The following is a 21159-nucleotide window of genomic DNA, read 5'->3' on the forward strand; positions in this document are numbered from 1 at the left end:
TCCGAACAGAAGATAGTGGACGTAGTAGAAAAAAATAGATCAGATCCGAGGAAGAGAAGCATATGACTCACCATCTAGCAGAAATAAGGTGTGCATATATCATATTCGACAGATAGCAAGTTGCATTAGCTGAGAGCTAGAGGGCAAGGTCAAATTAGTTGCTAATTTACTCAGTTCTGGCCTTTGCTTACCAAGATAGGTGAGGTAGAACAGAGGGTACTTGTTGACTTGGGAGGAAAATTTCTGATCTCGAGTGCTTACTTTTCCTTGCATCAAATGAGTTTCTAAATTGCTAATTTAATCACATATATATTCCTTAATTGCCGAAGGGCCAACAAATCGTTCAGATGGTTCATTTGTGGAAGAACAGTGATCAACATCAGCCGAGCCATCGACAGATAGTGAGATAGTAGAACTGTCAGAACACCGAGCAGTCAACTATATAGATAGGCCAGGAGCGAGTGCCATACAGAAACAACATGAACAGATGTATAATTCAAGCTTAGAGAAGTTGATCGCCTTTCCTATCTTCTACAACTATATAGTAATGAACTATGAAAAATTCCAACCAGATCTTCTATCAAACAATTGCAAGCTCCATCATTCACGCAAGCAATGCATTTCAGTCGCTTGAAACTTTAGAGACCTTGGGAACATCCACGGGAAACCTATCGATCTCGTCCATCCACAGGTTCGTCTCCTCCGCCGGGTTCACCGACCGGAGCGCCCTCCACACGGCGCTGTTGCACTTGAACCCTGACCCGAACGCAATCTGCCACACCCGGTGGCAGTGCCGGATCCTCCCCTTGGCCTCGCTGTAGGCTAGCTCATACCAGAGCGAGCTACTGGACGTGTTCCCGAACTGGTGAAGCATCATCCGCGACGGCTCCATGTGCCAATCCGTAAGCGCCAGGTTGCTCTCCAGTTCGTCCAGCACGGCGTGGCCGCCGGCATGGATGCAGAAGTGCTCGAACGCCTGTTTGAAGTCCGGGATGTACGACTTCACCTTCTTCATTTTGAGCAGCTTCTTGGCGACCAGCGTCGCCATGAACAGCAGCTGCTCCGACAGTGGCAGCACCAGCGGGCCTAGCGTCCTTATGTTCGTCTTGAGCGCGTCACCCGCCACCGCCATCAGGTCCCTCGACAGCGACACGCCTAGGACGCCCTCGCCGTCCTCCTTCTGTGTCACGCAGCCGAAGCACCGGTCGTCGGCGCCCTTGTGCGTGCACACCGTGTGCACCAGCTCGTACTTGGCCCGCCGCCGGTCGGACCGCTGGTTCGAGAGTAGCACCGCGGTGCCGCCCATCCGGAACAGGCAGTTGGACACCAGCTTGGAGGAGATTTTTTGCCAATGGCGCACAACCAGGCCTACGAGCAACAGAAGAAGAGAGGGAGAAGAGAGGGAGAAGGAGAGAGCGGGCGGCTGGCAGAAAAGCACCACACGAGCGGGCGGCGGCGAATGGAGACTGGCGAGCAAGAAGAGAGGGAGGAGAGAGCGGGCGGCTGGCAGAAAAGCTCGCCATCATCCTTGAAGAACCCCGCTCGTAGCTGGAACACATGCACCAACCAAAAGCGCTCGGCAATTAAACCCTTTGCAGGTCACCTCAGCGCATGCGCATATCCACGAGCACATCAAAGGCACACCACCAACCTACCTCGTAGATGGTGTAGATGTCCGCGGCGCAGACCCAAAACTGTGCGGAGCAGCTCTGCAGCTCCACGGGTGGAGGTGGTCGGAGATGCGCTCCTGGATCTGGTGCCCACCATGCACAGGTCCCCGGACGACGGTGGAGTAGTAGCCCTCCAAGTCGAAGGTGATAGATCTGTGCTGCCCTGTGAGGCGCGAGCGGAAGTGTCGCATACGACCGTCGCAGTCGCGGAACGGGCGCACGCCCGTTGGAGACAGTGAGAGTGGCGAAGGCGTGGAGGAGCGAGACACTGGTGGTGGGGGCAATGAAGGACGAGGGCGGGGTGTGACACCGAGGATGGGGCGGGGTGTGGCACCGAGGCTGATTCACCACCGGAATGGCGAATCGACTGGAGGAGGAGGCATCGCGGGCAGGCGGGGGTGGGGGCGAGGTGTGGACGCCGTGGGGCAATAGATTGCATTGGTGCGCCATTACGGGGGAGGGCGAGCTTGCCGCGAGGGTGGGAGACTGCAGCGGGGACGCCGAGATTGCCGCGGGGAAGGGTGAGGGGGAGCGCTTGCCGTCTTGCTGAGGGCGCGCCGCTGTGATGTCGGGCGGAGCCGTGGTGAAGCCGTGTGGACGCCCACGTTACCTCCTTATAGAGTAGTAGAGATTGTGGTGTAAGATAGAAAATGATAGCACCCAACCTCATCCATTCTCGTTATTCCAGATGAACAATGAGACATATATCTTGAAGAATATGCTTGAGTTATGAGGGATAACGACTTTGACAGATGTCATCGTCAGGGGGAGCGAATGCTTATATTGATCACAATCGTGAGACAATAAATGTCATATTCTATGCCCTAAAGGCGTGAGCTTGATGATCAATATGTGAACCTTTATGGAACTTTCTATCAAATATATAGATCTAGTCGATCGAACACCATCAGTCAAAGTGGCTTATTTATATTGATACGTGCACTTATCTCGTATATCCTAGAAGTGAGTAGAGGTAAAGTTCCTGAAATAGTCCTTGCAAGGATATGCAATCCGTTTGCTAAATCTTTATGTGCATATACTTCCAGAAGAAGATGTTTTGCCTTATTGATACGATTTTGCAAGGTTCAGGGAGAGCACATTTCTAAAGTTAGCCCTTGTAAAAGATTCGATAGAATCTAGATCCCAGAGGATCGAAATCTGTCCCGATGACAGCTGTTGTACTCTTTTTCCCTTGGTGAGTTTTCTTGAAGTTTCTCACATGAGGTTTTTAATGAGGCAACAAAGTGCAAATGCAATTTGTATCACCATGCACTCTTTCTCCACATTTTTCCCACTAAGTTTTTCGGAGTTTTAATGAGGCATGTGTTGGTCGCGGTATTCGCCCAAGGGGGAGTGTTAAGTAACCCTAGTTAGGGTTATGTGGGTAAATACCTGCTTTGCCCCTGAGGGGTCTCACATCTCTATATAAGGAACCTGTACACCCCCTCATAAGACAGAGATCAGAAAGAGGCCAGAGGCCCAACCCTATATCATGTGTCTCGTGTGTTTCCTTTGTCATGCTTATGGGAAGGGAGACGGGTTCTCTAGAGCTTCTTACGCCTCTACTGCTGACGGGAGGGAAGGGAGCGAATCTGGTGATCCGTGGTAACGTAGTTCTCAATATACATGTCACCCAAACAAAGAATCAGCATGGAGTTCTTAAAAAAGAGCATGAATCAGTGTAATCCCATGCTTGCAATATTCATATTTACCTAATATAGAATTTATTTTGATTTTTAAGTGATAAAAATATCAAAATTCTACTTTTCAATGCTATTACATACTCCAAATCTCAAGTTTATTTCAATACTAATACAAATTCCAAATCTCAAGTGTATTACAACTATATATTATGATTGGTTTTAGAAACTATTACAATTAGAGTACCAAATTTGTAATCAAAACAAAACTAAAACGCATTACAGTTTGAAATACGGAAAATTACATTATATGTAAACATAGCAATGTCATATATATTATATAGATATACGCACCATATATACCATAGTCTTATGTGAAGGGAACAAAATATACCATATAGTTCCTCTCTAAAAATAGATGGTTACTATAGATGTGTCCAACATCCAAGCAAATACCAAGTTAGCGAACCATACTAGATGCTGCCGCAAGTTCTTGCTCCAAACTGTAGCACCCAGACATCATTGGAATTGTTAAATGTTCCTCATTATAAATTGGATTGATACGTTCATGTGGGTGCTGAGCTTCTGCGCATAACAAAGGTTCCATTTCTCCACCCTTTTCAATCAAAAGATGTGTTTTATTCCGTAGCCTCTTTGTTCTTAGACATTGCAATCTCATATCTACTTCTTTCATGCTTGGTCTATGCCCTCCTTTGGATCTTAAGCATGTTTCTATAAGTGAGGAGATATCGTTAATCTCTTCTTGGTCTGCCTCTTCCACAACTTGAGAATCTATTATTTCCATGAGAGTCCCTTCCTGTAGTCCTTCAATGAAGTAATGAGATAAGTTTTGTTTGGCACCCGATTCATTGATAAAAATTGGTTTCTTTCTTGTCAAAAGTTCCACAAGTATCACTCCAAAACTATACACATCACTCTTCTCAGTTAGAGAACCAGTATAATAATACTCTGGATCTAAATAACCGAATGTTCCTTGGACAATTGTCACCACATGTGTTTCATCAAGGGATAGAGATCTTGAAGCACCAAAATCTGAAACCTTTACAGTGAAGTTGTCGTCCAAGAGTATATTAGAAGACTTCACATCTCTATGGAAAATTGGTATTGCAGCAGCTGAGTGTAGATAAGCAAGTGCTCCTGATGCTTCCGTTGCAATCCTAATTCGATCATCCCATGAGAACAAGCATTTTGTTGCAATATTTTCATGAAGAATGTCATACAAAGTGCCATTTGATATGAACTCATAGACTAGCAAGGGTACCTCATCTTCTAGGCAACAACCAAAAAGCTTCACCACATTGCGGTGAATGATTTGAGATAAAATAGCAACCTCATTGATGAACTGATCTATCTCTATTTGCTCCACTATTTTAGATTTTTTTATGGCCACGACACGCTGATCAGACAAAATCCCTTTGTAAACAGTGCCATGCCCACCATGACCTAGAACACGAGTAGCATCAAACTTGTTGGTTGCTTCCTCTAGTTCATCCAAAGTGAATATCTTTGTTTTGGTTGTAGCATTTTCATTCGATATTAGTTGCTCCAAGAGTAGACCTTGATTTTTCTTGAAGTACTCTCTTCGAATTCTCCTTTGGATGCCTTTTTTCCACTTACCAGTGAGTACAATTGCACCAAGTGCAAAACTTATGGATCCAAGACCACAAACAAGCCCAATTACAATCCCTACATCCATTAAATGAGAACATGAATATTCCATGTCTTTTAATTTGTTGCATAAAGACATGACTCACCAAAAATTAGAATACGCTGCTTAGCTGACATGACACATTTATGATTTTTTGGATCATACTCTTTCCCATGAGGGCAACTTGTACAATTGAAGCCTCCATCAAAATTGTAGCATATTCCATTGCATTTATTTGGAATAAGGCACTCATCAATATCTGTAGCAATAAGATGGTTGTAAAGGTTGGTGGGGCAACAAGTAAAGCATGCATGCATTTATTGTCGTTTCGAAAAAAGTAATACAATGTGTGATCATGTAGAACCATTGGTGATACCAGTAGTTGTCTGACCCTCTATTTATCGACAACAATAGTTATTGGATCCATTAATTCTATTTGTAAACAAAATCAGTCCTCCTTTATTATGTAATTAGTAAATAGTCAACAACCATACAAATCTATATCTAAGTTACTCGCTTTTACCCAAAATATAGTATAAAGTAAATCCTTAATTTTATTACTATTTTATCACCTCTACCATTTTCTAAGATATCATAAACTAGCCTTCCACAAATATGCATCTTATTACCTATATGTGTTATTACATAGAATAAACTAAAACAATCCCTTAAATCTGAATATACATTATCTAAATATGTTTTATGGAAAAGATGCTATAACTCCTAATACTCTGATAAATACCCATTCCTACTGCTATTGGTGTGCGTGCGTGCCTGTGTGTGCTCTAAATATGCATGCATCAACATATATATATATATATATATATATATATATATATATATATATATATATATATATATATATAGACATGCATGTATCTTGATCAGGATAGAGAATATAATGCAAATCATATAGTATGGCTAAAATCAAAATTTAGCATCATGTTTATTAATACCCTCACCAGATAGATTATTGTTAGAGAAACAAGAAACCTAGCGGAAATAAGTTTACATAAAGAGAGAGGAATATAACCTGTACAGTTATTATGAAGGTATGGGTTTCCTTGGAAGCCATCGGAACACTTGCAGCGGTACCCGTCACGTATATTCCCTCGCATGACATCTTTGCATATACTGTTGTCACTTACGCACGCATATGTAGCATTATTTTGCATTGCTTTCTGACAAGTTATGTTTGATATAACCCATTTTATTGCTGTATCCTCCTGAGAGAAATCATAATTACCATCCATAACCTCCTGGTAATTGTCATAGTTACTAGTGATGATTATTCTCTCCACATTTTTGGAGCTTGTGTCATTCAACATGTTTGTAACCATCAGAAGCCCATCATCAAGTGACAAATTGGTCACACGATACTGTGCGTACCCTCGATCAAGAATAAGAGTAGTGTCGTTAATTGTGCAGTTGAGTCGTAGGTTATCATTTGCGTAACAGCCTTCTTCGATCCCAAAAGGAAATGGAACGCTTATGTTTCCACATAATCTCGTACAGTTCCTAATACTCGGTGCCTCTGGGTTGTAATATGCTTCATATATGGTAGACAAAGAGAGGAGTTATGATTGATCCAAAGCATGGAAAAACGAGTAAAAAAGAAGCAGCAGAGAGGCACCAACCTATGCAGCCATCTTCAATATAGGGGTTGCCCTCTATTTGACCAGGGCAGAAGCAACTGTAGCCTCCTTGAGATACTACTGGTGGTAGAACGTCGTTGCAGATGCTTTCACTAGTACATGCGTAGGTATCCTTGTTCTCTTGGGACTGGGCACTCGCGCAGTTTGGTTGGTCCGTGATTGCAATGTCAAGTAGCATGCCCTGAACATTGCTTGTATTCACCCAACTTGCATAAACATCATCAGTAACAAATTCATAGTTTTGGGAAACGATAATCTTAACACTGGAGAGCGCTTCACCGAACTGTGGAATGGTACTATTGAGGCGACCTAGTTTGAGAGTGAAGCCTTGGCCGCCACGCATTGGAATGCTGCAGCAGCCTAACCCTTCACAGACACCAGAACCAGTGTTTGCGCTCTCCATGATCTCTCTGTTATCACCGAACACGTAGACGTAGACACCACATCCAACAGTGTACAGATAATTATTATCTGCATAAAAACTGACACCAGTGGCAGTAGGGGCCTCCCAAGACTTGGTGTAGGTGTCGACGCCTGCGTTCATGGTGACGTTGAACCCAACAGCTGAAGCTAAAACCGCACTGTTGCCGACATATAGAGAAGTCACCTGGATCGAGCTGTTCCCCGACACGAAGAAGAGCCTGGGAGAAGGAGCTGTTTGATCGCAGGTGAGCTCGAAGCCTTGACGGAAGCAGCCCAGCCCTATCCCGAACGGGTACGAGATTTCGACATCCCCGCAGCGAGAGGGGCACGGCGACAGGGAGGCCTTGGTCCCGGTGCCGGCGGCAGCATGGACCTTGGCCGGCGCTCGCGCCATGGCGGCCAAACACACAAGCACAACGCATGTGCGAACTAGCAGCACTGCAGTGGAGCACATCGCTGCAGGTCTTGTTTATGGAGACAGAAGATAGTGTGCTTTCCTGTGTGCTGTGAGTGTCTACATATACTAGTTTAATTAATTTATGCTGAGAGACTGTAACAGCTAGCGCGCGCCAGAAGAAAACAAAAAAACAATAAAAAATCTCACGGCAAGCTAGCATTCTGCTAGCTAGTGGAAGGAGAAGGACGACTTGGACTTGGACTTGGACTTGGACTTGGAGGGCAAAAGTAGCATCTGATGTTACTAGGGATGAAAATGGTCGGTAAACACTAAAACCATTACCGTTTTCATATTTTTTATCGGAAACGAAATCGAAAACGGTAACTCCAGAAACGGAAACGATATCGGTATTTCGAAAACATCGGAAACGAAAGTTCGGTACGGAAAATACACCGGTAACGGTCGAAATCTAAAATACGATCGGTAAACATATCAAACTTCATAATACAAAAAAGTTGACAAAAGATCATAAAAACCACAAGTTCACAATTCATGATATAACAAGTTCACAATATAACAAGTTCACAAGGATCACAAATTTATAATATAAAAAGTTTACAAAGATAACAAGTTCACAGTATAACAAGTTCATAAAGATCACAAGTTCACAGACTCAAAGTTCACAATTCACAATATCCACTCGATTTAGCTGACATGACATGCTTACTCATGAAATATTTTTTCCTCACATAAAGAGTTTTTCACAGCCTCACAGGAAAGCCCTAAAATCTAGTGTGTGGAAAAGACAGACTGTCGGCTCTCTATCATTATATATTACTAATATATAACATGTGCATAGAAAAGGGTGGATTCATTTGAGAGACCAAATGATTAATCTCAACTCCTTCCAACACCATCTATCCCAAAATAAATCTTAAAACGTCCAAAAAATACAAAAATAAGTAATTCTTATCCAGAGACGTACAAATGATGCGAAAAAATAACATGCTGGAAAATTCCGAGACACAATTCCGGAAATTTCCGAGACACAAATCCGGTAATTTCTGACAAATACCGATAACCGAAGGAAACAGTCGGTAAAACACAACGCCGATTCCGATACCGATTCCGATAGAAAATTCCAAAAACCGATTCCGTTTTCGAAAAATACCGTTACCGGTGAATCCGATCGAAAATTTTCGAAATCGGTTTCCGGAATTCCAAAAATTCCGAAACTGTTTTCATCCCTAGATGTTACTGTCGTCGCTGCGGCCAACAAGACTTGCCAAATCAGACGTAGCTAGACTGTGGTGTGGAGTATTCTCCTCCTGTTTTTTCTTTGATGGAAACAACGAGTGGAGACTGGAGAACTTATGATGTGTTTGGTTTGTGGAGTCACTCTATGCTTCATGAGGTGATGCATCATAAGTTCATTCCATTAATTTTGGTGGAATCAACTCACTCCTAATGTATATACTAATTATTAGCTTATGAGGAATATGGTGGTGATGAATCAACTCATTTTATTCTACAAACCAAATAAAAAAGTGAGGAGTGAGAAGAAGATGGATCACTTTATTCCTCAAACCAAACACACTCTTATATCACGGGGAGACTAGAGAGACCACCGCCATGCATGCTCAAAATTAGTGGAGCTTGATCGGTGTTAAGTCTTCTCACAAGTTACCATCCGACATGTTAGACCAAGCGAATTTTGAAGTGTGCACGGTGTTTTTTTTCCTTGAAAGCGATATCTGAGAAAAAAAATTAATATTTGACTATAACCGTGATCTCTCGATGCTTCCGAACTCAAATCAGTTGGACGAAGTCTACTCCTAGTAACTATCATTGACCAATTATTCTACTTAAATGCCACTTGATAGATGTGACCACTCCTATCATGTACAGTTGTTTGATTTTTGCCGAGGCCAGATTCAGGTAGCCTTTAATTCGTTGAGGAGTTTGATAAAGCCAGTGTTCAGATCTCTCGTAAAATTTCTTATCCTTTGTCTTGATAGGCTCGTGATTGCCAATCCCGTCTAACCCGTCTATGTTCTTATACCAAGAACAGATCAACTGAAGATATGTTAACTGCTATTTGGCCTTGGAGAGACATAAAGAGCCATTTCAATCAAGTTTTCTATCGTCAATAAAGCTGGTTGGAAAATATTTCTAGCTCATGAGTTGCACAACCTACCCATGCATCATCATGAAATGGCTCGAAAACAAACTTCGATTTTTCCCCTTTTGTAGCGAGTTGCGACCATCCCAGGACAGCACAGCTTAAACTAGATCAGAAAAACCTCGCGGTAACTGAAATCAACGACCGCTTTGCTAACACACCCACCGTAGTTTTAATAAACGGGGAGAGAGACTGAGTGAGTGAGAGAGAGAGTGGAGGCGTTACCGTAGTGAGGATGACCTCGAGCTTGCGGTAGCGGAGGCCATGGGCGGAGAAGAGAAAGGGGCTAGCGGTGAGGCTCTGGCGCTGCAGGCGGAGGGCAGCGGCCATGCCGACAGCGTGTTCCGCACACCAGCGGTCGCTCGCTCCCTCGGACGTCGCTGCTCAGTCACCATGGCTCGTCGTTGCGGATCCAACGGTAGCCCAACCAAAGTCACGTGACAGACCAATTTGGACAGCCCATTGCAGCCCACAGCGGAGTGCGCAAAAACTGTGGCATCCGTTCATGCATGATGCATCTATGAGTACGCGTTTTGTACGTGATTCACTACATGGTACATGCACGTCTTTGCATCCAAACATGTAGCCATCGAGGGCTGTGTTTACCCGAGGTCAAATCTTTAATAACTTCTTTATTATATGTGTAGTACTTGTTTGGAGTTTCTTGGGTTTGGACAAATCTAATGACTTGTTTGGATCCATGAGCTGAAATCGTTGTTTTCACTTCATTATTAGATTACCTTTTAATCCTGCCTAATTTATTAGAACCAAATAGAGTCTTTTTTTCCCATCCTATACATCTACTTGGATTTACATACCTAGTTACTAGTCGGGTCTAAAAATTGGTCTAAATTAGTTGTGGTTGCTTAGCTATAGTTGATTGAGTCTTGTGTAAAAAGATTGAAGTGGATAACAGGATAAGTGAAAAAGAACCATCTGATCTAAGATCATTATTTGTCTGAAATTAACTGACCTACATCGTTATTAAGCTTTATCCTCAAATTTACTCTTTACTCTTTACTGGGCCGTGTCTGCTACATAGGCTACTTCTGGCACACGCTCATTAGCTGATGCACCTCAAGTCTTCGGTGTCGGACTGGCCAGCCAACAACCGTTACCGACCGACCTGGCACAGGTTTTCTTCTCCATTGGTGGCAGTGTGGCACGATGAAACGACGGCTGAACGAGCCAAAAGAAATGAAACTTCGGGTCGCGCCCACGGCATCTGACCGACGTCAAAACCCACCGGCCCAGCCCAACCCGTCTACAAAAACCGTCGGCCCAGGCGCGCCTTCAGTTCCAGGTACGTCCAGTATCGACCCTATAAAAAAAGGCAGAGCAGAGAGCCCAGAGCAAACTCACACACACCAATCACCAACACACAAGACACAACACATCCCCGGAACACGAACAGCGAGAGGAACCCGAAGATGAGCGTGGAGATCCTGGACGGGAGCACGGTGCAGAGCTTTGTGGAGGACGAGCGCGCCTTCAACTCCTCAGTGGACGGCCGCTTCGCCGCGCTGGACGCCGACCACGACGGCCTGCTCACCTACGCCGAGATGGCCGGGGAGCTCATGAGCCTGCGCGTGCTGGAGAAGCACTTCGGCGTGGACGAGGCCGCGATGGCGCCGGAGGAGCTCGGGGCGCTCTACCGCGGCCTGTTCGCGCGGTTCGACAGGGACGGCAGCGGCAAGGTGGACCGGCACGAGTTCCGCGCGGAGATGAAGGAGGTGATGCTCGCCGTGGCCAACGGCCTCGGCTTCCTCCCCGTGCAGATGGTCGTGGAGGAAGGCAGCTTCCTCAAGGTCGCCGTCGACAGGGAGCTCGGCCAGCTCGCCAAAGCTGCGTAAATGAAGCTCACTCACGCGCGCGGAATACTACCAGTATATACACTATTCGAGAGAGAGCGAGGAAATTTCGAACATAATATATGGAGAATAAATTATACGGAGTATTATATAATTTTTTTCGTATACATTGAGGATATTTTAGAGCTTCACGTCTTTGTAGTTCGTATAGAAAGACCTTGCATTCCTTAACTATTCAGTTTATTTACATAAGAGTAAAATAGTTATTATTTACTTCCTTCAATCCTTTAACCAATCCTTATTTTTTCCCTGAAAGGACAGCAAGAGGATTACCGAATATACTTAAAGAAAGAGAATGAGTACAACTTAATCAAAAAACAAGAACTCCTAGCCAACAATGTCCCAACTACAACCATTTTAAAAAGAGAGAAAGAAAAAAACCTAAAAAACCACCGCTGGAGAACTCTGATCAAAAGATAAAGAAAGTTGTACTGTATTATAAGACATGCTCATTGATTAGATGGGCGACAATAAGTTGATCATTCCCATAATTTTGAAAAATTCTCCTATTTCTTTCTTTCTATATATTCCACAAAAAATAGACCACTAGTCTATAAAAAAACCTTCTTCTTGGTTTATCAATTCTGAGTCAACACCTTGTGTACCATGTATGTATCTGACTATGTTGGTTTAGGTTTTCTAAAGAGTCGAGATTGGTCTATTGTAACAAAGTTTATCATATGCTTTTTGAGTAACTACAATCTTTACTTGGTTGTCATGCTAGCCGTTGCGCTTTAGTCACCAACAGCTACTCAAAAGCTCACATGGTTTCATAATCAGAGATCACGAAGAGATACATGAATATGAGGGGGAATCTCCTTGCCTGTCAACAACCACCGCCACGACCCTTCCACCCGTGCCTATGCCCGCGCCCGCGCCCGCGACGCACCACGTGGACCTCGCGGAGGTTCCACACGTTCCTGGACTGCATGCAGAAGACGGACGTCATCGAGCGAACAGCACGAAGCAAGGTATCACCGTCTTCGTGCCCAAGGACTCGGCTTTCGCGGCGTTTGGCGAGGAGACGACGCTGGGCAACCTCAGCTCCGGTCGCTGCTCCCGTACCACGCGCTGGGCGGAGTTCGACCAGCTGAGCAGCCACGGCCCGGTGGACACCCTCGCCGGCTCGCAGTGTTAGCAACCCTCACCACAAGAGCAGCAAGGAAAGAACTAGATAGAGAGTTAGAGCACAGAATGGGGATCTAACTAAAAGATAGACGGAGGAGCAAGACAAACAAGTTCTCTGTGTTTCAATAATTCTTTCAATACCATCATATGTTGTTCTCCTTAACCTTTATATTCCACCAAGCAGTCCACCAAGGCCCATTCCGATAACCCTGCATCATTAACGACCCATTCTAATAATCCAGATCCTCACATTCTCCCCTCCTTAAAATTCGACTTGCCCCCAAGTCGATACGGAGTCTGAACATATCCAGGATCCTGATGCCGGCAAACAAGTTGGCTCCTGTCTTAACAACTTGCCTGATGACTACAGGCGTCTCATCCTTCAGAAAATGCAGCAAACAAGGAATCATATCCCGAAAATACCTCATGTGTTTAGTAAGGACAACAACAAGCATGTGTCCACTGTACATAAAGTCATTGCAGCCACCACTAGCTTTCTTCTGAAGATGGTACCAGGAAGGCCCTTCTTCAGGAGTCAGTCTCATAGTTAACATGTATCTGGTGGCTATACCAAGGCCAGTTGTTTTGATGCCGTCGAATAGAACTGAGAACCCCAGCAAACTAAACAACATCAGATAATGGTGGACATTGATAATAAGAGCTTTCAGTAGATCAACCACGCTCTGAGGGAGCTTTTCGGTCACTGATAGAAGTAGCCATTGCGATGTACAGTGAGAGATGGTCAGACATGGAGAAGGAGAAGGCTGTCTTGACAATGCATTTTCTAGAAACTCAAAGCAATGCTTCCAACATATCACACATAAGTGGCAATGAGTGAACATGCTCTTTTTGATGGTCACTACTCACTGAGCAGTAAAACACCAATGATAGAGATTCCAACAAGTGCCTCCAAATGGTAATACCAAAGAAGGATGGCCAAGGCATTGGTCTGACTTGAACACCATCTCTACCCTCTTTGTCTAATGCCTCCTCCAGAATTTTGTTCTTCCCTAGCCAGTCAATCAGATTATTGTAGGAGAGTGCATCGGGAGCACACCTCTTCTCGACCATCTTTCCAAACACCAAAATCGCATCTAAAAACCATTCAACATGGCAGTATGCATCAATCATCACGTTAAGACTTCCAAGGTTCATAACAGTCGACCTGGGTGGGTCATGCTTTCTGCACGTTCAATCAAACAGCCATAGTGCACTCCCCACTGAAGACCAGTTGTTGTAGATGTTGTAGGTGTATAATGCTTCAAACTGCATAGGTGGCACTGGTTGCATGATGAGCATAAACTCAACACTTTCAGCCTTGATCGATCTCATCTCCTTGTTCTCTAGGGCAACGAGCATACAACAGAGACAGTCGAAGATGTTCTCGAGCATCTCTTGCACATGGCTGCCCCATGGCGTGGAGAGCGTGATGAGATGCTGCACGTGCGCCGCGCGCCACTACAGCGGGCTGCGCACTGGCAGTTATAGTGCGAAGATGTCGTCCAGGCTGTGCGCCACCAGGATCGCGGGCCTCTCGCAGTTGGTCGCAAGCCGACACCACTAGTAGCCTGAGGCGCTGCAGGTACGCGCTACCCATCTGAGAAGGTTGCCCCCTTGGCAGGTAGCGGAGGGTGGAGGTGGACCCGAAGTCGGATACCCTAGTCTCGACGCGGGGCACGTTGTGGTAGTCATCGGTGTTGGCGTCGTAGTAGAGCGTCATCCGCTCAGCGAGGTACCTGGTGAGCAGCATGACCAACACGGAGGGGTCGAACCAGAGATGATAGGCCTTCATACCTCCAAGTTTACCATCAGTGGATGAGGAGAGGAGCACCAATTTCTTCTTAGGAAAACTAGGATGTAGAGTCGTTGTCGCTTGTTCCATCGTCTCCTCCCAGAGCGCGCCAACGGAGATGTCAGCGAAGTTGCGGTCGTCGGCCAGGTAAATCGTCGAACAGGTGGCTTGTGTTGACCCGGCAGCCACCACATGAGCCAGTAGCCCATGACCTACTACACCCACAGCATCGGTGCGGTGTGTGGCCGCCGCTACCGATGCGTGGCCAACGCAACCGATGGCTCGGTCGAGTGGCGCGTCGATGTAGGTGACACCGGACTCTGGTTCGTCATCGAGGGAGCCGTCATAGCCACCGAGTGGGGGTTCGTGGAGCACGCACTTGACGAGGACGAGGATGCTGGCGGCGCCGTGGGCGTTCGGGTGTCCGGATCCGTCATGGCGAGTGTACTGGGACCATGGCGACTCTAGAGAGGGGAGGGACGCACAGATCTGCGCCATAGAGGTTTGAAGATGCTCGATGGAGGCGTCCACTCGGGGCCGCCAGACATCGAACACCTGGATGACGACTTCCATCTCCTCGAACAATTCACCACCAGACCGTTGGCTCTCGCGCTCTCGTCCATTCTGTCGAGCACCTTGAACGCGGTTGAGCCCAAGGTCATCACCCCCGCAGCGTCGTCATGGTACAGGTCGTCGACGACGGGAAGAGGATGCACTGGACTCATCGCGGCGCGGTACTGCTTGTCCACGACCTCGGCTTGTAGTTGCGGCACCGCGAGGGAGGGCAGCAACAGGTTCCCCACGACGAGTAGGGAAGGGGACGGTGAGGGCTGGTTGAGCCTCGCGGGATCCCCCGCGTTCATGACTGCTTCCATCGCGGCCATGGCCTCCTCGGCAGAGTAATCCTGGGCGACCACGGGGTTGAGGACGAAGAGATGGTCGTGGCTGTGACGCGAGGATGAGTTGAGGAGGTCCGGGTGGATGTTGTTGGGCAGTGCGTCCAGCGCCGCGCAGTACTGCTCGTCGTCGTTGAAGAACCCGCCCCAGTTGTCAGCGATGATGGGCTCCTCATAGTGCTGCTCGACGGAGTCATTGCCGCTGTCGAAGAGGTCGCCTCAGTTGTCGACAACCACGGCGGCTCCGACAGCCGCGGACTGGGTCGGAACAGGGACACGCCTGGATGTCTCACGCGTGGTGTCCCGCTTGGCCCATCGCGCATCGAACTTGTCGAAGAGCTCGCTAATGGCGTCGAGGATGAGCTTCGTGTCGAGCGACATGGTGATGTGGTGAAGTTGAGGAAAATAGATTGAGGCAGAAAACTCTAAGGATCGAACGCCTCTGATACCAATTGTTAGCAATCCTCACCACAAGAGCAGCAAGGAAGGAACTATATAGAGAGTTAGAGCACAGAATGGGGATGGAACGAAGAGATAGACGGAGGAGCAAGACAAACAAGTTCTCTGTGTTTTAGCAACCCTCACCACAAGAGCAGCAAGGAAGTAACTAGAGATGGCAATGGGTACCCGAAACCCGATGGGTTTTTACCCCATTAGGGTACCGGTTTGGGTCAATTTTCATACCCATAGGTTTGTTAATGGGCATAAATGTATACCCGACGGGTTCATGGGTACGGGTTTGTTCCTGTAGTACCCAAACCCGTGAACCCGTGGGTTTTTTAAACCCGACCAAACCTAGTGCATATTGTCATTTTATTTTATAAACGAACAACAAACTTGTTATCTGCCTATTTACTTCCTAATTTTTATCAAATAGTGAATGTATAAGTAGTTGGTGATAGTGTTGCGTGCTTGCTATTATAGTTATTACTAGCGTTATATATGTGGTGGATGTATAATTTAGTGCAAGGTAACTTGATTATACAACTTATTATTTGTATTTAATTCTCTCTACTAATATTATTTATACCAAATCATGAACTCGTTGTTCATTACATAAATTTTGGACCATGATCTCATTAATCATTACGATACTTATTGATTATAAAAAGAATAAGTGTATTGGAGATAAAAACCCGCGGGTAACCCGTGGGTACCCGCAAACCCGATGGGTACGGATTTGGGCAAAATTACAAATCTGTCATGGATACGGGTTTTTTAATGGGTGTAAATATTTTTCACAGGTACGGGTTTGGGATAGCAAAACCCGGCGGGTTTGTACTCGTTGCCATCTCTAGAAGTAACTAGATAGAGAGTTAGAGCACAGAATGGGGATGGAACGAAGAGATAGACGGAGGAACAAGACAAACATTTTCTCTGTGTTTCAATAATTCTTTCAATACCCTCATCTGTTGTTCTCCTTAACCTTTATATTCCAGCAATCAGTCCACCAAGTCCCATTCCGATAACCCTGCATCATTAACGGCCCATTCTAATAATCCAGATCCTCACACGCAGTACACGCTAAACCTCACCTACGACATGGGTACCGTCCGGGTGAAGTCGACGTGGTCCGGCCCCAAGATCAGCAGCAGCGTGTACTCCACCCGCCCCGTCGCGGTGTACGAGGTCAGCCAGGTGCTCCTACCGGTGCAAATCTTCAAGAGCGACCCCCCCGCTGGCGCCGGCCCCTTCCCCTGCCCCCCGGCCCGGACGCCAAGGCCTCTCACTACAGGAAAACACAATTTTTCCGACGGCCGATACTATTTCCGACGGTTCCTAGGGTACCGTCAGAAATAGCGCTATTTTCGACGGCCCACGGCCAGCCGACGGAAATAACTCTATTTCCGACGGCCCAGGTAGTGGCCGTCGGAAATAGGTGGAGGCCCCTAACGGCCGTTACCCACGCGGCCCCCCGGCCGCACACACACACACAACGCACACACGCACACACGCGTACAGCGCCGCCGCCGCGCCCCTGCAGGAGCCGTCGCCCGGTTTGCCGCCGCCGCCGCCCGGCCGGGGCTCGCCAGAGCCGCCGTCGCCCGGGGCTGCCAGAGCCGCCGCGCGGACGTCCCCGCCGCCCGGTTTGCCCGCCGTCGCCGCCCGGGGCTGCCAGAGCCGCCGCGTGGACGTCCTCGCGCGACGCCTGCCGCTGCCCCTCGAGCCGCCCGCCGCCGCCGGCCGGGGCTCGCCACAGCCGCCGCCGCCGCCCGAGCCCGTCGCCCCCGCGCGGACGTCCCCGCGCGACGCCTGCCGCTGCCCCTCGAGCCGCCCGTGCCCGGTTTGCCCGCCGCCGCCGCCCGAGCCCGTCGTCCCCGCGCGACGCCTGCCACTGCGCCACCCGTCTCAGGTTTGCGCCCCCATCACATAATCTTACTAGGTAAATATAATAGTTTAAAGTAGTCGTATATTAAAACACTGATGGACAATTAAAATCATAAAATACGTACCGTCTCTAATGATTATATTTAGACTTGGAGAGTTGTAATCCAAGTGTAAAAAGTAGACAATTGGATATCCTATTGTCTAAAATCCATTAGGTCATCAAAAGAAAGAAAAAAAAATCCATGTCACAACCTCTACCACTGGCAAGGGTGAATATGGACGAGAGACTCCTATTTGAGACGATTGCGCCAAGTTGCTCTAATATGGCTTGTATAATATGCTGGTGGTGCATAACATAGTATTAGTAATAGGTCTATAGGCGATACTTAACTAAAATAGGTCTAAACTTATGCGTCACCCGTTTCGGTCCAACACATTGCTTAATAAAGTAGTGTGTTGTACCGAAATTGTCCCTTTTTGGACAGCCTTAGAGTGAACGACATATCAAATAGGATTTATGATGAGTCAATGAGTTTGAGCGAGATTTCGACAGCATAACCCTCTTGTTCTCCGTTGCACCATTACGGGCGTGCAATGGAGAACAATAGGGTTATGCTGCCGAAATTTCGTTCAAACTCATTGACTTATCATAAATCTGTGATATGTCGTTCACTCTTAGGTGGGTTTAGGACCTATCCTTTCCTATAATTGTAGGACCACCGGCTGATAATATATCTAGAAATTAATGAACTTGTCTTGATCTTTAATTAGTCGAACGATGGGTGATAGTCGTCGCTGGATGTATGAAGGCTGGCGAAAAAATGATCCTTCGCTTGAGTGGATACAGAAAACCGAAGATTTTATCAATCGTGTTTTTTCTTCGTCAAGAAATGGTCGAGTGTGGTGCCCATGCAGTATTTGCAAAAATTATCAACGTCAAACCAAGAAAGAGATGTCTGGTCATCTTTGCAAAAATGGCTACATGCCAAATTATGAAGTTTGGGTGCATCATGGTGAGGAGCTTCCCCGTGGATATGCTCCAGAAGGTCAAGACGATTTTGACCCGGATTTAGACTGAATGGAGGAGATGGTTCAGGATTTAAGAGAGGATCCCGATTTAGTGTTTCCAGATAATCCTGAGGATCCTCAACCGCCGGAAGTTAAAAAATTCTTTGAACTTCTCAAGGCAGCAGAAGAGTCGTTGCACGAACACACGAGAGTAACCATTCTTGCTTTTGTGATGCGACTTATGGCTATCAAGTCTAAGTTCGCATTCTCCATCAACTGCTTAAATGAACTTTTGAATTTGATCAGCGACGTATTACCACCAAATCACAAAATGCCCAAAGACGTGTATCAATCAAGAAAGTTACTCTCTGGCTTAGGTATGGAGTATCAAAAAATTGATGTTTATCCAGATAACTGTATGCTTTTCTGGAAGGAAAATGAAAAATTAGACAAATGTTTGAGATGCAGCAAATCAAGGTTCGTTGAGGTCGTAAATGAAGATGGAGAAAAAATGACAACAGAAGTAGCAAAGAAGCAACTTCGTTACATGCCTCTCACGCCTCGTGTAAAACGGTTGTTTCTCTCAAAAAACATCGCTAAGCAGATGAGATGGCACAAAGAACGTGAACGCGAGAACCCTCAAGTTATGATGGACCCATCTGATAGTGATGCGTGGAAGGCGCTTGATGATTTTGATTCGGATTTTGCTAGTGAAGCTAGAAATATTCGAATCGGGTTGGCGACGGACGGGTTCTCACCTTTCAATATGACCGCATCACCGAATTCTTGTTGGCCTGTATTTGCAGTTCCATACAATCTTCCACCTCACCTTTGCATGAAATACGATTACATGTTTCTGTGTCTAATCATTCCTGGACCAGAACACCCTGGAAAACATCTCAATGTAATGTTGGAACCTTTAGTCGATGAGTTGAAAAAATTGTGGGAAGGAGTCGAAGCTTACGATTGCTACAAGAAAGAGAGATTCAATCTTCGAGTTGCGTACTTGTGGTCGATTCATGATTTCATGGCCTACGGTATTTTTGCTGGATGGAGTTGTCATGGAAAGTTGACATGTCCAATATGTGGTAAGGATACAGATTGTTTTCGTCTTGAGTTTGGTGGGAAGATCTGTTACTTTGATTGCCACAGATGTTTCTTGCCTCTCGATCACCCGTTCAGATTTGAGGCAAATCAATTCAGAAAAGACACAATTGTTACCAAAGGCCCACCGAAACGTTTGAGTGGCGCAGAGATTCATGCTGCGCTCGATAATTTGAAACCAGATGATACTGGTTACCTGGGATTTGGAATAGAACATAATTGGACACATAAATGTTCTTTGTGGGAACTCCCTTATACGGAGGCCTTGATTCTGATGCACAACATTGATGTCATGCACCAAGAGCAGAATGTTGCTGAAAGCATTATTAGTACATGTATGGATTTTCCCGATAAAACCAAAGATAATATAAAGGCCAGAAAAGATTTAGAGAAAATTTGTAACCGACCAAGGGTCTTGCTTCAGAGTGGTGCTAAGCCACGTGCGTCATTTTGTTTAAAATCTAAGCAAAAGAAAGAGGTGATGGTGTGGTTGAAAAACTTAAAATTTCCAGATGGGTATGCCGCGGGATTCAGAAGGTCCGTGAATTTGAGGACAGGAAAAATGAATGGATTGAAGAGTCATGATTATCACATTATTGTGGAAAGATTACTTCCTGTAATGTTTCGGGGTTACTTGAATAATGATGTGTGGACAGCGTTAGCTGAGTTAAGCTACTTCTATAGACAACTTTGTACTAAAGAAATTAAAAAAGATGTGATGGAGAAATTAGAGAAGGAGATTCCGGTCCTTATTTGCAAATTGGAAAAAATATTTCCCCCTGGATTCTTCAATCCGATGCAACATCTACTTGTACACCTTCCATATGAAGCTAAGATTGGGGGTCCTATGCAGTATAGATGGATGTATCACATAGAAAGGGCACTTAAGAAGCTTAGTGCAATGGTTGGCAACAAGGGAAGAGTTGAAGGGTGTATTGCTGAAGAATTTAAATATAAAGAGATATCAGCCTTCACGAGCGTATACTTTGCAGAAGAACACAATGTAAATGCACCTACATTAAGGTATAATGTTGATCAAGCTGGTCCATGCAGTAAACTCAAAATTTTGTCATTCGAGGGAAAGACAGTTGGAGCATCAACTGAATATCACATTGGACGTGAAGAAAAGTTGGATGCATTACTCTACATGTATGAAAACATGGAAGAGATGACTCCATACTTCAAGTAAGCATAGATTTTCAAAATTGAAGAGCAACATGTGCTCATTACTCCTCGTAACTCTTTTATTTACTTTTTTTCAACAGAGAGTACGAACGACAGAATAAGGGTAAACTGTCGATGAGGCTGTATGAAATCATGCTTCGCGAAGGAAAAGAAGGCACTCCCAATTTCATTAATTGGTTTCGAGTTCATGTAAATATCATATCCGTTTTCT

The 21159-nt window shown here is 45.8% G+C and overlaps 3 protein-coding genes across 4 annotated transcripts; 1 reads left to right on the top strand and 2 right to left on the bottom strand.

Moving 5' to 3' along the window:
• Nucleotides 1-622: 622 nt before the first annotated feature.
• On the bottom strand, nt 623-1861 carry LOC103645134 (3-ketoacyl-CoA synthase 11). The gene is made up of 3 exons (XM_008668250.1): nt 1656-1861; nt 1439-1548; nt 623-1368 (listed from the first exon to the last, which is right to left on the bottom strand). Exons 1-3 carry the CDS (start codon nt 1859-1861, stop codon nt 623-625), a joined length of 1062 nt encoding a protein of 353 aa, XP_008666472.1.
• Nucleotides 1862-3487: 1626 nt separating this feature from the next.
• On the bottom strand, nt 3488-7771 carry LOC103641905 (wall-associated receptor kinase 5). 2 transcript variants are annotated; one of them, XM_020546603.1, is made up of 5 exons: nt 7242-7771; nt 6617-7168; nt 6013-6528; nt 5086-5238; nt 3488-5017 (listed from the first exon to the last, which is right to left on the bottom strand). In XM_020546603.1, the coding sequence occupies exons 1-5, from the start codon at nt 7672-7674 to the stop codon at nt 3771-3773; spliced, it is 2901 nt and encodes a 966-aa protein (XP_020402192.1). In that variant the 5' UTR covers nt 7675-7771; the 3' UTR covers nt 3488-3770. The 2 variants fall into 2 exon arrangements, with proteins under 2 accessions (XP_020402192.1, XP_008663441.1); XM_008665219.3 differs by having other exon boundaries at nt 6617-7771.
• Nucleotides 7772-11066: 3295 nt separating this feature from the next.
• LOC103641915 (Calcium-binding EF hand family protein) lies at nt 11067-11545 on the top strand. The gene has a single exon (XM_008665227.2). It carries the CDS (start codon nt 11067-11069, stop codon nt 11487-11489), a length of 423 nt encoding a protein of 140 aa, XP_008663449.1. The 3' UTR covers nt 11490-11545.
• Nucleotides 11546-21159: the final 9614 nt, after the last annotated feature.

Source organism: Zea mays, chromosome 1 (assembly GCF_902167145.1).
Source record: "Zea mays cultivar B73 chromosome 1, Zm-B73-REFERENCE-NAM-5.0, whole genome shotgun sequence".
NCBI lineage: Eukaryota > Viridiplantae > Streptophyta > Magnoliopsida > Poales > Poaceae > Zea > Zea mays.

Coding starts and splice junctions, on each gene's coding strand:
- LOC103645134 (XM_008668250.1), bottom strand. CDS start 1,861: ATGCGACACTTCCGCTCGCGCCTCACAGGGCAGCACAGATCTATCACC. Junction 1,549..1,655: donor ACATCTACACCATCTACGAG/GTAGGTTGGTGG, acceptor CATGTGTTCCAG/CTACGAGCGGGGTTCTTCAA. Junction 1,369..1,438: donor CGCCGCCGCCCGCTCGTGTG/GTGCTTTTCTGC, acceptor TGTTGCTCGTAG/GCCTGGTTGTGCGCCATTGG.
- LOC103641905 (XM_020546603.1), bottom strand. CDS start 7,674: ATGCTAGCTTGCCGTGAGATTTTTTATTGTTTTTTTGTTTTCTTCTGG. Junction 5,239..6,012: donor CCTTCATAATAACTGTACAG/GTTATATTCCTC, acceptor TTATTGCTACAG/ATATTGATGAGTGCCTTATT. Junction 5,018..5,085: donor GCAGCGTATTCTAATTTTTG/GTGAGTCATGTC, acceptor TAATGGATGTAG/GGATTGTAATTGGGCTTGTT.
- LOC103641915 (XM_008665227.2), top strand. CDS start 11,067: ATGAGCGTGGAGATCCTGGACGGGAGCACGGTGCAGAGCTTTGTGGAG.